Consider the following 17,164-nt stretch of genomic DNA (forward strand, 5'->3'; position numbering starts at 1 on the left):
ACCAGGAATGGGCAGGCTGCTTATGAGGAAAGGCTGGACAGGTTAGGTTTGTATCTGCTGGAATTTAGAAGAATAGGAGGCAACTTAATTGAAACCTTTAAGATCCTGAGGTGTGGATGTTTCTTCTTGTGGGAGAATCTAGAACTAGGGGTCACTGTTAAAAATAAGGGATTGCTCATTTAAGACAGAGATGAGGAGAATTTTTATTCTCTCAGAGGGTCCCCAAAAGGCAGTGGAAGTAGAGTATTTGAATATTTTTAAGGCAGAGCTAGATAGATTCTTGATCATTAAGGGGGTGAAAGGTTAATCAGGGTAGGCAGGAATGTGGGTTTGAGGTTACATTCAGATCAGCCATGATCATATTGAATGGCAGAGCAGGCTTGAGGGGCCAAGTGGCCTTCTCCTGTTATGAATTCGTATGTTTGTATGCACAATTCTATTTTCCCACCTTCTCCCCATATCCTTCAATTTCCAGTGCCCCAAAATTTCTATCAGTCTAAGTCGTGCATATACATAGTTACTTCTCTCTGAAGTTGAGAATTCCAAAGAGTCACAACCCTCTTTATGAACAAATGTCTCCCCCTCTCAGTCCTAATTGGCCAACCTCTTTTCTAGAGGCAATGACCCCCAGCTATACATTCTCCAGCCAGAGGAAACAACCTCTCAGCATCTACCCTAGCATAGCATCATGATATCATCGCTATAATGGAAACTTGGCTTAAAGAGGGGCAAAAATGGCAGCTCAATATCCCTAGATAGAGAGATTTCAGAAAGGATAGAGAAGGGGATTAAAAAAAAAGGTGGGGTGTAGCATTATTGATTAAAGTAACAATTACAGCTGTGAGAAGCGATGATGTAGTAAATGAAGTCAAATGGATTGAGCTCAGAAATAAAAGGGGGGCAGTCACATTGCTAGGAGTGTCCTTTAGACCCTCAAATAGTTGAATGGAATTAGAAGAGCGAATAAGTAGGCAAATTTCTGAGTGCAAAACCAATAGATCAGTAATAGTTGAAGACTTCAATTATTCTAATATCAATTGGGATACAAACAATGTGAGGGGCACAGGAGGGCACAAAACTCTTGAACTGCATTCAAGAGAACTTTTTCAGCCAGCAAGTAACAAGCCCAATGAGAGGGGGCACAATTCTAGATTTAGTCTTAGGAAATGAAGCTGGGCTAGTGGATGAATTAGCAGTGGGGAACCATTTTGAAGATAGTGACCATAATACATTTAGATTTAGCATCATTTTGGAAAAGGACAAAGATAGAACAGGAGAAAAAGTTCTAAATTGGGGGAAGACAAATGTTTACAAAGCTGAGAGGTGAACTAGCGAAGGTGGATAAATCACCAGGGCTGGATGGATTGTATCCCAGGTTGTTACAGGAAGCCAGGGAGGAAATAGCTAATGCTCCATGGATCATTTTCTAATCCTTACTAGATAAAGGCAAGGTATCAGACAATTGGAGGTCTGTGAACGTTGTACCAATATTTATACAGGGTGCAAGGAGTAGGACAGAGAATTATAGGCCAGTCAGTCTGACTTCAGTGATGGGCAAATTATTGCAATCAATTCTGAGACACAGAATAAACTGTCACTTAGAAAGGCATGGATTTATCAGGGATAGTCAGCATGGTTTTGTTAGGAGAAGATAATGTCTTACTAACTTAATAGAATTTTATAAGAACGAATAAGGAGGGTTGATGAAGGTAGTGCAGTGGATGTTGTCTGTCTGGATTTTAGTAAGGTATTTGACAAGGTCCCAAATGGCAGACTAGTCAGAAAAGTGAGATTCCATGGGATACAGGGGAAGGTGGCAAATTGGATCCAAAATTGGCTGAGCAATGGGAAACAAAGGGTTATTGTTGATGGATTTTTTTGCGAATGGAAAGTGGTGTCTAGTGGCATTTCACAGGGCTTGGTGTTGAGGCCTTTGCTGTTTGTTGTATATATTAATGATTTGGACTTAAATGCGGGAGGCATGATTGGGAAATTTGCAGATGACAAAAATTGGCCATGTAGTCTACAGTGAAGAGGATAACTGTTGCCTCCAGAAATACATCAAATTGTTTGGTTGAATGGGCAGAAAAGTGGCAAAAGGAATTCAATCCAGAAAAGTGAGGGGTAAAGCATTTGGGGAGGGCAAACAAAGCAAGGGAATACTCAATAAATGGGAGGATATTGAGAGGGGCAGAGGAAGTGAGGGACCTTGGGAGTGCATGTCCACAGGTCCCTGAAGGTGGCAGAACAGTTGGATAAGGTGGTCAAAAAAGCATATGGAATGCTTTCCTTTATTGGATGACGTATTGAATACAAAAGTATGAATGTAATGATGGAACTGTATAAAACGCATGTTAGGCCATAACTGGAATTGTGTAAGGAAATCTTACTGCAGTTAAAAATGGCTTTGGTGACATCACACCTGGAATACTAGCGACAGTTTTTGAGGCAGTGGTGTGGTGGTATTATCACAATTTTGACACAAGCTGGATGAACCAGAGGGTCTTTCTCCATCCATCATTGCTTGTATGTTATTGTGTTAAGGTGAACTCTGAGTGAACGTCCAAATTTTAACCATTGGGAACTGTGGGCAGAATTTAGCCCTTGGCTTGCATGCGGGCCCCACCGGCTTGGCAGCAGGCGGGCAGCTGAACCCCGCCGCCGAAACGGGGCCTGCCGCCATATCGAGTGGGCGGGCCAATTAAGGCCCACACAGCAGCCTACCTGACAGGAAATGTAATGCGCACTGCTCCCTGAGGCAAAGTCCTGTCTCAGGGAGATTCATGAGAGGTAAGTAAACTCTAAAAATAGATAAATATTAAAATTATTAACATGTCCCCCTCACATGATAATAATAAACACAAAATTTATTAAATTTTTAAAAAACACACATGAAACTTCATCCCGCCAGTGCATGAAGTTTCATTAATAATCTGCAGCCCGCTGGGGCTCCTGGCCTGCCCGCCAGCCTTAATGTTGGCCGGGCAGGGTGTTTAATAATGTTAATTAGCCTTAACTAGCCATTGACAGGTTGGCGGGTGGACAGCTGATTTCACCTTCGTGAATATTTAAAGGGTCCGGGATGACATCGGGGGATCCTCCTGATGTCATCCCGCGTCATTCCCCCCCCCGCCCCCGGTGAGCGGGCCCTGCCCTCAAATCGCCGAGGGGAAAATCCTGGCCAGTGTAACAAACTTATGGTGGGTGACACTGAAGAGTTTGGGACTGCTAATGTTTTTTTCTGAAAATCATGAGAAAATCCACAATCACTGCTTTAGAGTATCCATAACTTGGAGGATTCCTTCAAATTTTCCTGGTTAATACACTTACTAAGCTCAAGTCGCCTTTTCCTTTTTTAAGTGTAGCCGGTACTTTTAAATTCTTGGCAGCTGCAGATCTCAGTTCACGTTTTTTTCTTTCTGGGCGGCTTGCTCCTTTATTCATCTGAAGAAGAAATTTCAAAGTCCATATTCATCTTAACAACATAAATGCTGCTTTCTGGAGACATGGGCAGGATTTTTCAGATGGCAGGCTTCCCCACCCCACATCCCAAAGAGTCAGGGGGAATGCATCCCCGCTGATCAGAGCAGCCTGACAGCCATTTAACACTCTGAAGAGCATTTATTGGATGGAGATGGAACTTCCATCCCTCATTCAGCCCTGCCTCAAAGAGCTCTGCAGTCCCAGCAGTGACCAGGATTGGGACTACAAACAATCCTCAGATTCCAAGTCCTAGAGTGCAAAACCAGATAAGTTGGGGGGGGGGGGGGGGGTCTCATGATGTGGAGGGGAAGTGTGGGGAGAGGAGTTAATGGATGTTGGAGAGACTGGTGGAGTGAGGTGGGGGAGGTTCTGGGGGAAGAGAGAGGTAGCACCAGTATGGAGTAGACCTCGGGAAGGGGTTACCAGATGTGGAAAGGGACCTTTGAGGGAGACAGCACCCACCCCGCCCCCCTCTCCACTCCTTCCTGCCCGAGAACTGAGCAGGGCGACCTACCGGACATCCTCCTCCACCCCTGGACTATCCTACGAGCTTCAAAATTCAGGCTGGGATGGGAAATGGCCAATAATTGACCACTTAGGGGCCTTAACTGGGGCAAGGGTGGTGGGCCGCTCTAGGCCTCGCCCACACCCCCCCATAAAATTAAGGATAGGTCAGGGCCAGGCACGGGGGCGGTGAGATGGCAACCAGGTAATTGTTCAAGACCCCACCTGCAAACCTGCCAGTGGGGGACCATAAAATCCTGCCCTATATATTGGTCTCCAATGCCTGATGACCAACTAAATAGTGTATAAATTGATTATAAGCCAATCGCAGCCACCAAACTATACAGCTTTACGTTTTTGCCCACAAGTCAGTTGGCGCCTCTCTCTCACTGGCCCAAACAGTTTCCTATCCTCAGTATGCTAAGCTTGTCATTTTTGAGTACAATACATAACTGAGTTGCTAAAAAGAATGTAATCTCTTTGCTGGTCTGCACAGTTAGGATAATTAATTATACATAATTTAAAGCTTCTCAGTGAAAACAACCACTTATTTGGAAAATTGGCTTAAGTGATGACAGATCCATAAATATTATACAATTTTAATAGTATTTATTTTCTTGTCTTCTGTCCAGGGAATAGGCCGATGGCCTGTTGACAGGGCCCAGAAAGAACAGCCAGATACTTGTAAGTGAATATTGCTTCCTTCCTACTGAGGAACATCTTACCTCCTCCTCCTCCCTCTGGATACCTTTGGCTCTTAGCCCAGCTGAAATCAGGAACTTAACTACGTGTGGGAATTGTGGTTGTAGATTCATTCTTCAACAGTGGGACAATACATAATTATTGCACTACTTTCAGTTTTAAGTCACATTTAATGCTGCACTCTGTATGTGATCTTACATGGCAGTCAATATGTGCACAGTAAATTCCCATAAACAGCAACATAATAACAACCTGATCTATTTTTTATGATGTTGACTGAGAAATAAATATTGACCAGGACACTGGGGATAACTCTCCTACTCTTCTTCGAAATAGAGCCATCGGATCTTTTACATCCGATCAAGCGGGTACATGGAACCTCGGTTTAACGTCTCAATTGAAAGACCACAACCTTCCAAGATATCTGGGCTCCTATAATTTTGGCCTCTTGTGCATCCCCAATTTTAATTGCTCCATTATTGGTGGCATGCCTTCAGTTGCCTAAGCCCCAGCTATGGAATACCCTGCCTGCACCTCTCCATCCCTCTTTCCTCTTTCTTTCTTTAAGACATTCCTCAAAACCCCACGTCTTTGACCAAGCTTTTGGTCATCTGACCCAATATCTTCTCAATGTCATACTTTGTTTTATAATGCTCCTGTGAAGCACTTTGGCACTTCGAAGGTGCTATATAAGTTGTTGCTGATGCTATTGTTATTGAGATGTTTAATTACAATGAAGAATATTGAGAGAATATATTCAATTACCGTTAAATGCAGTGGATTTACAATGTTTTCTGCTGGCACGCAGTACTGGTTTGCTGTCCCATTCATTTCAATTTCAGTGAGATATAGCAACCACTTCCCATTACTGATTTCATATGGCCACAGAAAGCTGAGGTAAAGTGTTCCTAAGTCACCCAAAGACTCTCCAAGATTTGTCACCTGTAAAAGGAGTTTAATACAGGAAAATGAGTACGCTTGTGTTTGCATTTAATGCATATATCTAACTTGTGAGCTACAAATACGAACAGTCACTATGTTAGATCTATTAAAACAGGATTATTTTATTTGCAACTCCTTAAGACACCGTTCCTAGAGTTATTCTCCAGTGAGTATTGAGGCTTTTCAGCTTATTGTTTAGTGCATTTGTGAAGAAATTAGAAAAAGTTTGGAAAATACTGTCCAATAAAAGTAACAACCCTTTGAACCTTAAAAGGTGGGTCACACCTCCTGCATTTTAAGCCTGTCCTAGCATGATGGAAAAATATTTATATTGTTTCTTGGCGCATGGTTTAACAATGCTTTAATGATTTTATCTTAAGTGATGGACAGAACTATAAATATTATACAATTTTAATTGTATTTATTTTCTTTGCTTCTGTCCAGAGAATATACTGATGGCATGTTGACAGTGCCCTGCAAGAACAGCCAGATGCTTCCTTATTGCTGAGGACCATGGTTTAATGATGCTTTAATGATTTTATAATGAAAAACAACCAATGGAACACTTCCCCACAAATGACTTGCACAGTGCCATATAGATGATGTTCTTAATTTAATTTCAGACAAGCTTTTAGGCCTTCGAGCAATTACCATGATATCATTTCTGTCCTCACTGTTGGGATGGTGCTGGTTACAGAATGCATCTGTTAAAGAAGTCTTCATGGTCTTCTGCATGTTAACAGCAAGTCTTTGTTAACTAATTGTAAATATGTACATGTAAAGTACACAGGGAAGGAACGATCTCTATGTCCAGGTCTTAACATGTCTCTGCTCATTACCACACTGACCCTAGCTCTAGGCCATGTGTCTTCTTACAATGCCGTGTAGGCAGTACTATACTCAGTCCTGCGTTAAGTCTATGTGCCAGACCCTTATACCACACCTCCCCGCAAGTCTTTATCCCATGGTTATGGAGTTACAGTAGCTTACTTCATGTCTTACTTACATTGTTATTGGTCTTTTGCATTTACCTTGCTGTTACTGTTATTACTGTATTAGCATTATTACAAAATTCTCACTACCCCTTCTCCCGCTTCAGGTCCTTGAAGTTAGAGTTTCAGGCAGTCAGGAGGGCTTATAACTGTTCCACATCTCATTCGTCATTCTGTTGGAGGAGCGGTTGCTTCTGGTTGTTTCTATTGGCTTGGAGGTTGGGCTGACATTTCACTGGTTTCATTCTTTTCTTCCATTGCTTTACGTTGACCCATGCCAGGCCAGTGTGGCTTTTACATTGAACCATGGTTACCGTTAATCTCCATTGTTTCTTGGGGGGGTGGACGAACATGGTATTCATCTTCGTGGAGCAACTTTTTCTTCTTTTTTCAAGGGGGCCATCTCGAAGTCCTCTGGTGCTGAGGAAGAGCATTCTTGTGGCAAGAAGGATTAGTGGTATGCTCACCTCTGCTTTTTGTTGTCAATTGTGAGAGACTGTTGCCAGGTTCCAGCATCCCTTGTGGTTGGATTGCAAGTTGAAATAAATGCAAAAGCATTTTGGGACCATAGAAAATTTGATGGAGGACTCATTAATATCCTGTTGTGCAATGATGTCATCTGCAATTGGCCCTATTGCGTAAAGAAGCATGTTTACTTGCTCTGCTCCTAACTTTTTATTTAAGCCAGGAGCGATGCTGTATCTTAAAATTCTTTTCCTTCAACAACTCCAATTTTGTGGCTGGTTTGAGTCTTGGGCAAGTGCGAGCAGAGTTGGAAGTGTGGAACTGTGATCTGTGTGAAAGATGTTTAAACTGTGAGTACAGCTTTAAGAGCTTACAGGCTTTCAAGATGGCATCACCGTTCACTGCAGAACAAAGGATTTCCCCTTCTTACTGGTTTTGGCAGGCTGTACAAAATGGCAGCGATGCACTTCTGGAAGAAAAATTTTTTAACATTGGCTGCGTGTGTCGGCTGTCTGCCAACTGACTTGGTTTAGCAATTTACTGTCGCTTGTACTGAGGTGTTCAAATTAAATGTAGGTTTGCTGTTTTACAAATTGCACAGTTGTGAAGTTTCTGAGAGGCTGCGTAATTTAATTAATTTTTCTTTTCTTTTTCAAACTGGGAAGACACGTGTTGAGGCTCAGAGTGGGGTGGGTGGGGGGGGGGGGGGGGATCAGAGTTAGCAACGAGTTTCATTCAAATGGTGCTTCTGAGTCTGGATTAGTAAAAGGGGTTCTCAGCTCTAGGTGCAGCTCAGCCTTGCAGGCCCTGGACTCTGTGTGCTGAAACTGGACTTCCAAGGGAGATTCTATGGAGTCTTCTTCTGCAGTAAAATCTCTGCCTTCAGCTTCAAGGCTCTTTTCTTTGGAGCTTCTGGTGAATTTTCTCAGCATCTTAAGCTTCAGTTGGGAGCTTCTTTCAGATCGGAATTTCACAATTGTCTTGTCACAAGCTATCAAGTTTTTCATAATATTATTGTGGGATATTGTAAAGCAGGCTTATGTGTGTGGGGTTGTGGGTGTGGCTGATTTAATTAAATTAGAGATGGGTAGGCCGCAAGGTTTAAATTATCAAAAAGAGTTAGGTGTAAAAAGGCAATGAAATGCCAATGGATGAGCTAAAGAAAAGGGAATTTGCATTTTTAGATAAGGGGATAAGTTGTTGGATTTTCAAAGAGACATGATAAGGTTTTTACGACTGGCAGGATAAATAGGGCAAAGTTAGGTTGATTTTTCCCAAAAGTGCTGGCCATGACAACAACATAACAGATTTGCATATTATGGGAAAAGTAAATTCCAAAGACATGGGGGAACAATGGGAATTACAAATAAAAAAAGGCGAAATATATTTAAAGAAGGATGGAAGGCTGTATAGGGCGTGGCCATGTGAGATCTGAAAGGTACACTGTGAGAAACAGACTTGAGGGAAAAAGCCTCTAGCCACTTTGCAGGAGTTTGTTGTTCCAGTAACCAAAGTTGTATTCAAAGCCTTTGGAATTCCTCTGTCGAGTGGGTGCTTGTGGTAACTTGCTGGATTGTCTCTGTAAATTTAAAATCTATTTTGGACTGTTGCCTTAAAAGGGGGATTGTAGTTGGGAGTCTGGTTAATTAAGAATTGTTATATTATTAAGTAATTGTATCTGTAATCTTGTGTATGTGTTTTATTCTTTTTTTTGGTTAATAAATGTTTTAATTTAATTTTTTTACACTCTAAAAGTGTGTGTGGACTCATGACTTCTGATTTCAGTGCACATTCTCGTAATAAATATAAATTGCAAAACCGTTATGATAGTGTGGCCAATTTTCCCTTGTGGATTTGGTCAGCTTGGCAAATACCATCTGCCATATCATAACAGTTTTCTTTCTCTTAATCTTTCAGCATTTTTGTGAGGTTGAGGGCACCATGTTGGGATGGTGTTGTTTACAGAAAGTGTCTGTAAAAGAAGTCCTCATGGTCTTCTGTCAGTCTTTATTAACTACTTGTAACTATGTGTCTTCTTACATCACTGTGTCGGAAGTACTGTACTCAGTTCCACACTTACCCTCAATGTGCCAAACCCTTATACTACACTCACCTCAAAGGTGAAGTCCACAGGGCTTCCTACATCTTCAACACTCTGCATTCCACTTTCACCCATGACAGTACCACTGAAGTATGTTTGCTGTATTTTCTTTTCCCTAATAAGAATTATGAAAAAAATGGGAGTTTTATTGGGACACCATAGTGTCGCATTGGTGCATGAAGTTACACTGGGTACAACCAAGAGCAGTGCTTTGTGAACTAAAGCAGAAGTGATTAAACTACAAATAACTGCCAATAAAATGCCGTGATGAATGAAGGAACAAAATTATTAAAGCTATGTTGTAGCAGTCAACAACTGCAATCAGTCCTTTACAAACCCGTGGTCTTAGACTCAGCCACGATGTACAAACAGATCGCAAATGCAGTACTTCTCATCTCCAGTAGAGGGGATTACACTGTTGAACACACAAAGTGTTGCGCATCTTCAATAAACAGGCAGGAGAAGGGGTTCAGTGCATGAATAAGCCTTGAACACACTGACAAATAACAAACATTGCACATCTCAAAATATTTGTGGCGCAAAGGCAATTGCAGAATATTCGTCATGAACAGCAGCTTGTTAGTGAAAAGAGTGGCTTTACACATAATTTTTTACTTGATGAAATAACTGGCCAATTGGAGCTTAAACAGACATACTCAATTTAAGTTAACAACGTGTGCTCTCTTTGGCTTCTAGAACAACGTTTGGATTATTAGTTGAATGAGTTATAAACAATTCATTAGCCCGGATTTTAACTCTCAGAAAGAGTTGTGCTAATTGATCACAATTTTAATATATTTAGAATGCCCCCACCTGCCTTCCGTAAGGTTAAATGGAAGAGGGTGAAATGCATCTGGGATGGATCTGTAAGTACTCACTTAGGTAGTCCCTCAAAACAAGGATGACGCTTTCCATGGAGTACATCCCGTGGCAAGAATCTGTGCATAGAGTCTTTTAACGTGAGGAGGTTATGGTGCTGCAGCTACCTCAAGGTTCTGGCTAAATGGGAGACCCTCCCACTCTTACTGTCTGCCATAGGGGTACTGGAAGGATTTTGAAGGTTGCAAAATTTTGCACCTTCAAATCCCAGAGTGGGGACTCAACTCATGGTTTCTAGCCCATGGAGGGATGCTACCTACTACACCACAAGACCTCCAGGCAAGTACTCTACCACTATTTGAATGACCCGCATGTCCTATTCCCATTGTGCAGGCAAGGTTAAAGCTAGGGCTATTGTGTCAGAATGGGTTATAATGTATGTGTAAGCACAGGGGAGGGCTTGTTCTGGACCATGACCGCTGGTTTGCAATGAGCAAGGCAGTAAAACATTCATATACATGAATCGCGGGCTGTGGCAGGAATACAAAATAATGAAAAATGGAAATGTTTTGCACTAAAAGGTGTTCTGCCACATGATAAGCATGATAAGCAATAACTATCTTAACTTCAGCCAGTGGATGCACATACTTACCTTAATGCTGTTACGAGAATCTGCTTTTATGGAAATGAATTACTCCCAGTGTTGGGAAACAGAATTCCCAACAGCTAGGCCATCTCATCCACATGCAGTATAGCACAGCAATAACCTCTAGTTTGTTACATTATTTACTAAATTCCTGATACTGGTAAAAGGATGTGTTTACTGCAAATTTTGAAATAAAAGCAGCATCTTGTTAAAAGGTATTACTTAAGTCACATTCACAGCATTCAAGTAACCTTAGACTTGTTTTATTCACTCACGGGATGTGGGCCTCGCTGGCTAGGCCAGCATTTATTGCCCATCCTTAATTGTACTCAAGAAGATTGTGGTGAGCTGTCTTCTTGAACTGCTGCAGTCCTGTGGTGTAGGTACACCCACACTATACTGATTATTCAATATACCGATTATATACTTACCCAATAAGGTTAACTTGCAGTTGAATTTCCACAGATACTGATGCCAAAACGGATTTCAAATCACTTTGCACACTTTCCCTGTCGGTAGGTAATAGAGTAATGTTTAGGTAACATTTTACAAAAGTACCATTCTTAATTTGATGCAACAAACATCTTTTGCCACAGTGCAGTAAGACATGTATTTTTGCCAGTGATTATACATATGGTGACACCAATTAAACACAGTGAACTGTGGGGGAAACCCAGCAGATTATTTTCATACAACATCAGAGCAGTCAGGATATATCAGTGCTACAGTCACCAATTTACTACCAAGTGTGCGGCATCGTGAAACGTACAGCGAGACGACATTTTGTTTTTGCCTTTTAAAATCTATGTCCTCTCCCCACATGTTCCAATATCATGGGTTATTTTTCCGGCAAAATCTCATATCTCAACACCTTCCTGCTTCAGGTGATTCTCCTGGTTTCTCATTTCGCTCTTTTGGTGATGATTTTGAAAGTTTACTTTAATGACTACCCATGACCCAACCAATGTAAATAGTCTGCTTCTGTTTGCATCAACACCACCACTCCCTTCTCCCCCCACCCTACAGGGAGGCTGCAGGCAGAACCGGCAGAGAAAGCCGTGTGGCTCTCATTAAATTCCCACTAAATTGCGGTGGCCTCAGCGATAATGGAGGTCAATTGGCTCATTAATGAACCTCACTGACATCCGGGAATTCTGCGCCAGCCCTTTCCGCCCCCCCCGACTTTTTCAGGTTCCCCAGTCTCTGGGAGACTGACACGGGGCCTCTCTCATGAATAATTGGGCCCCACCTCCCATGGTGCCTGCTGCGAGGGGCTGCAGTAAATCCTGGTGTCTGTTGCATGGCGGTTTGGTCCTCCCAATGCTTATTTTATTAAGAAATATTTTATTAAGAAAATAAGGAAGCAGAAAAGGATTAATTCTGAAGGACCTTATGTTTCATTCACAAACTCAAACTGTGAATGGACAGTTTTACAAAGGAAGGAAAAAGTTTTGTGCTTACGTTAAAAGTTGGAGCGCCACATCAATCTCTCTCGTATTAAGAGTTATTCCACTTATTTCAAGAATTATATTGAACATAGCCTACAAAAGAAAGATGTGCCATCCATTAGCCTTTTCTGATATTTCTGTTTGTTACCAAGTCATTTGACACATTTTATCTTTTTGCTTCAAATACAATTTTGAGATCACATTACAACTGGGAGGCTTGTGAATTTACAGGGGCAATCTCTGCTCTTCATCCTCCAGCTTTGATTCACTAAAGAGCAGACATTCACATTCTAATGAGACCCAGCGCATGGATTTCAATTTTCAATCCAATGAATTTAAAAATGCAAACAAATGAAGAGAATCGAAATGCAATTTTAGTTAATGAGACTTTCCTGACTTGGGAAAAAAATAATTCAGTAAAAGCAATTCAGTGAGGCAGATAGTTTTGACCTCTATTCTTACAGATTGTCAACTATTGGAGTTGTGCCATTGGCTGGGGGAAGGGTGATGAAGGGCGTATTGTAGAGGGGCAACAGAATAACATGGTGGTCTTCACCACAGGCAAGAGGAAAACGAACTCAAGCACCCATATGGTACCAGGCTCCCTTTAGTATTTCCAAAGGGTTCAATTTCCTCTGTACATTGTATTTATACTGCCTGTGAGCAGATTGGCAAATTCATGTTTGCATTACTTTAGTGCAGATGTTAACCAGTTTGATTGTGAGGCACAGCAGATTAAAATACCGGGTTCACTTTTGCAATATTAACAGTAACTTAACAAAAACTATTTTGTACCATGGAATTTAAATATCATGATCCACTTAATATTGTAAATCATGCTGCCATGGGTTAAGGTGATTGTACTTATAAATTGTACTTTCACCATCTAGTGGTAAGGAATGATCACTGCACATGTATATGAAACAAGTCAGCCCAGATTGCGTTGTGCAATTGGGGTGGGAACCCTCTGTCAAAACACTAGGTGGCAGGGGTGGTCTGTACCCTTGGTGTCACACCCTACTTCTTCTCCAGGTTCTTGGGTCTTTGTAGTGTGCTTGATTAATCAGTCATTCTTGTTTCTATTTTGACCTGCCTTACCCATCCAACACTTCAGCTATCCGCACATTCTCGATGTCTCATAAATGTCTTCAATTTTTCTCATTAGACTCCTATTGTCTCATATTATTATCTATTTGAGCACATTATTGATCAATAGTGTGTGTGTGTGTGTGTGTGTAATATTCTAGCAAAGTTTTACAGAAGGATGTGTAATTCTAGTGGAAGTTTTAAAGGAAATTAATTAGTTAATTGCTCCCTTATGATATAATGCAGTATTAAAATATTCAGTAAATTCATAGATTGGGGTTTATGGAGGACTTCTATCATAGTAATTCTAGTGCCGGAGTCATTGCCAGCTGCACATTTTGGATCTGAATGTGGGGAAGGCTCATTGGTTTTCCACTATGTCCTCAGCTCTCACTTCTGCCTCTAAGCAGTTAATAATGCACACCAGCAGGCAAACCCTGGTACCTCACCTCAGCTGATGAGCTAAACTAAGTGAGGGCATCATCAACCATATAGGGCGTCATTCCTCTAAGTGCATGAAGTCTGGAACGAGGGAAGAGGACAATGATCCTAGCAAGGGGACAACGGCACTGAAAGTGGATACAAGCAAGATGTGTGACACAGGGCACATCCTGAAGCAGATGTGTAGCCAGTCACTCAGAAAAGATTCAGTACAATTGCATAGTTAGCAATGAAAACTAGTCGCAACAATTGCTGTCGCTTACATTAGAAGCGGCTGGTAGAACATTGCATCCAACCCTTGCCAAGCGGAAGGAATAAGATCCACAGAATGTGTGTCCAGGAATGTTGGTATCTGCCAACCAGGTTCATCAAGTTAAAAGCACAGGCTAATCAATTATTTTTGTATGGACTGTAGTAAAGCCTCAGCCTGTTGCTAAGCAAATGAAGAAAGAAGCAGAAAAGGAGGAATGAAAAGGGACATGAAATAAGTGAGAAAATTAGAAAAGGTACAACGATTTTTCAGAAAATAATTTCCTCTTCAGGACTCAAGGTGTCAGAGGGTAAAATTCGGACTCATTACCAGTTATACCTTTCATAGATTCAAATTATTTACTGGAGAGAGAAAACATTGAACAGTGAGCTTTGTCAATGCAACTCAGTAGGGCTCATTTGATGGAAGAGATTGTTTACCACTGAGTTAATATATTCCAATATACAGGAGTATAGTGCAGATAATACAGTCAATATAGAGGAATACAATATGATTACTACACTCGATATGTATTTGTTTAATTACTGAGTATAACTGTGCTCCTTTAGAACTGCTAGACCATCATTAAAGGGACATGGTGAATCACCTACCATCTGATTCTTTTTGAAAGGATTTCCCAATTCACAGATCACGACGTAACGGTCCACAGGATTGCACTTTACTAATTCCTAAATAAAAGATACAAAAGTAAGTTCACATTTTCTTCCCCCTACTCCCAGAAATGAGAGCCCCTTATGCAGAAGTATACTTCCGTATAAATGGGCATCTCTGTTGAAATGGTCTTCATTAATGAGCACTCGACAGTGGAGAACATCAATGCCAGCATTAAGCCCAGTGCTATTGTTGCACATTATCCAGTGACTGCAACTGAAAAGTTGCAAATTTTAGACAGTGATCAGGAGAGAGGACCTGTCCAACATTTCACTGCTCTAATCTGTATCACATTGAAGTTATTTACAGTGCCCCCGGGTAGTATGGCTGAGGTCAGCTAACTCAGCGTAGATCAGAAAATCAAACATGGTACCTTCCTGTGGTCGGCAGCACACTAGTAGTGCATTTACAAATTACTCACTATTTAAATCTACCATCACACAGTGATGTCTGGTCTAACTTACCAGCGACAATAAATTTAGATGCCAGTGTGGGAAATATTTTATGTTTTTATGCTTTATCTTTTAACTCAAAACCACTCATGTCAAATATGCTTCTGAAGCAAAGTAGCACTGAAACTTACATAATCATCTCCGATCTCCAATAATTATAAAACATCAAGTATTTGTCTACTTACTGCACGAAGACCGGCATATGTCAACGTTTCAGGCAGAGTAATGTTCAGCCTGGCCTGGTGTGCATCCTCGCCATTAGTGGATGTTGTTGGGAAATTTGTTACATTCACTTGCAATACAAGCTTAGGGGCGTATGAGTTGAATTGTGGGTTGTACTCCAAGATTTGCTTGTCATTTATTCTGGTATTAAAGCAACAAGAAAAAGGATCAGCTTAAAGCAAGCAACAGCCACATGGAAAGAACAAAACAAAAACAGAATTACCTGGAAAAACTCAGCAGGTCTGGCAGCATCGGCGGAGAAGAAAAGAGTTGACGTTTCGAGTCCTCATGACCCTTCGACAGAACTTGAGAGAGAACTGCCTCCTTCTCAAGTTCTCTCCCAATAACATTAGCATTTTGTTAAGCGGCGTAATTTCTATTCTTTCTCTCTCAGATTTTTTTTTAGCTGCTACTTCATATTATGTATCTTTCACGTGAGATGTTAAAGCAGTTGAGCTGAAGAAAGTGCCATGCCTTGAGCTGCTACTAAGATGTGTTCCTTGCCTCCTGGTCCTCCTCTCCCCATTCCTGTCCTGAAAAGCAACAAATCCACTGCCATATTGTGGGGAAAACAATTCATTGAGAGGAAACTAATGTTCAAATAAGGTAACCCAGAAAAAGGACTGTGGAAGTGTCTTAGATTCAAAATGTCAACTTCTGATTTTCTATGGATATTGCCTGGCCTGTTGAGTATTTCCTGCTTTTTCTACAGTATTTTGCTTGAGGAAGTTTGAAAACTGGAGGCTGGAATTTCTAACTTTACCTTTCCCAGGATCTGGGAAGTTGTAGTATTGTAACTGCTTTTTATACTTCTATACTTCCCCGACCTCACTTGTATTCAGGATTGTTCTGCAGACAATCCCTTGCTGGCTCCCATGCTCCAACCCTACACTCTTTTCATTGGGGCCTTTCTTATAAAGCCCATAATGCTGATACCTCACTAAGGTTAGGGGCTCTTTGAACTTTGCTCCCTATTTATCCTAAGCACCAAATACATCATTCTCCAAGTTCTTTCCACTTCCGGCAACCTCATGCTGTTGAAAGCATAACTCAGTCATCAAACTCTTATTATAACTTGTTCTTTTCCCAGGATTTCAAAACTACCAATTAATGCAGCATGTAATCACTTGAGCCAACACAGCAACCCATGCTCCCATAATTTAAGTTATCTTTCCTTTCTCTTTCCTAACTATCCAGTCAAGATCAACTGGCTGCCTGGACTCTCGTGTGACATGTAGTTGTGGTGGACTGGTGAGGTAAGGGGAAAGATGGGTGAATCTTGCTATCTGGGACATAAGGCAAAGCTGGGAAGATGGAGTTGAGGTCCAGATCAGCATGATCTAATAAAATGGCAAAGCAGACACAGGGACTGAATATCCTACTTGGTATTGAGGTGCACTGGACCACAGTAGGGACCAGCTAATAATACATGCCCATAAAAGCTTACAGCAAGTATATCTCCATCTATGTTTTCTAACACTTTATCACTTATTCTGTTAAAAAACAATTTGCATTTATATAGCTCATTTAACATAGAAAATGCCCAAAGGCACTTCCTAGGAACATTATCAAACTAATTTTAACATCCAAACCACTCAAGGAGATATCTGGACAGGTGACCAAAAACTTAGTCAAAGAGCCAGGTTATATGGAGTGTCTTAAAAAGGACAAAGAATTTGTGAGGCAAAGAGTTTTCCAAGAAGGAATTCCAGAGATTGGGGCCCAGGCAGCTGAAGTCATGGCTGCCAATGGTGGCACAATTAAAATTGGGGATGCACAATAGGCCAGAATTGAAGCAGTGCAGAGATCTTTTTGGGATATGGAGCTGGGGCAGTGAGGTCAGGCATGGAGGGCTTTAAAGACAAAAATAAGTATTTGAGATTGAGAAATGTAAAAGACAAAGTTTTGACTGGACCCTTTCATGCCAAAGTGATCAAAC

The 17,164-nt window shown here is 41.3% G+C and overlaps 1 protein-coding gene across 1 annotated transcript in view; it reads right to left on the minus strand.

The window, feature by feature from the left end:
- The window catches only part of itga3b (integrin, alpha 3b), a 167,225-nt gene that overhangs the window by 14,640 nt on the left and 135,421 nt on the right, over positions 1-17,164 (minus strand). Inside the window, exons 15-21 of the mRNA XM_041173596.1 lie at positions 15,189-15,366; positions 14,491-14,568; positions 12,116-12,195; positions 11,086-11,163; positions 9,202-9,304; positions 5,455-5,631; positions 3,331-3,444 (exon numbers count right to left, since the gene is read on the minus strand). Of these exons, the coding sequence (XP_041029530.1) occupies positions 3,331-3,444; positions 5,455-5,631; positions 9,202-9,304; positions 11,086-11,163; positions 12,116-12,195; positions 14,491-14,568; positions 15,189-15,366 (808 nt within the window). The remainder of the gene's footprint in view (positions 1-3,330; positions 3,445-5,454; positions 5,632-9,201; positions 9,305-11,085; positions 11,164-12,115; positions 12,196-14,490; positions 14,569-15,188; positions 15,367-17,164) is intronic.

This window comes from Carcharodon carcharias, chromosome 23 (assembly GCF_017639515.1).
Source record: "Carcharodon carcharias isolate sCarCar2 chromosome 23, sCarCar2.pri, whole genome shotgun sequence".
Taxonomy (NCBI): domain Eukaryota; kingdom Metazoa; phylum Chordata; class Chondrichthyes; order Lamniformes; family Lamnidae; genus Carcharodon; species Carcharodon carcharias.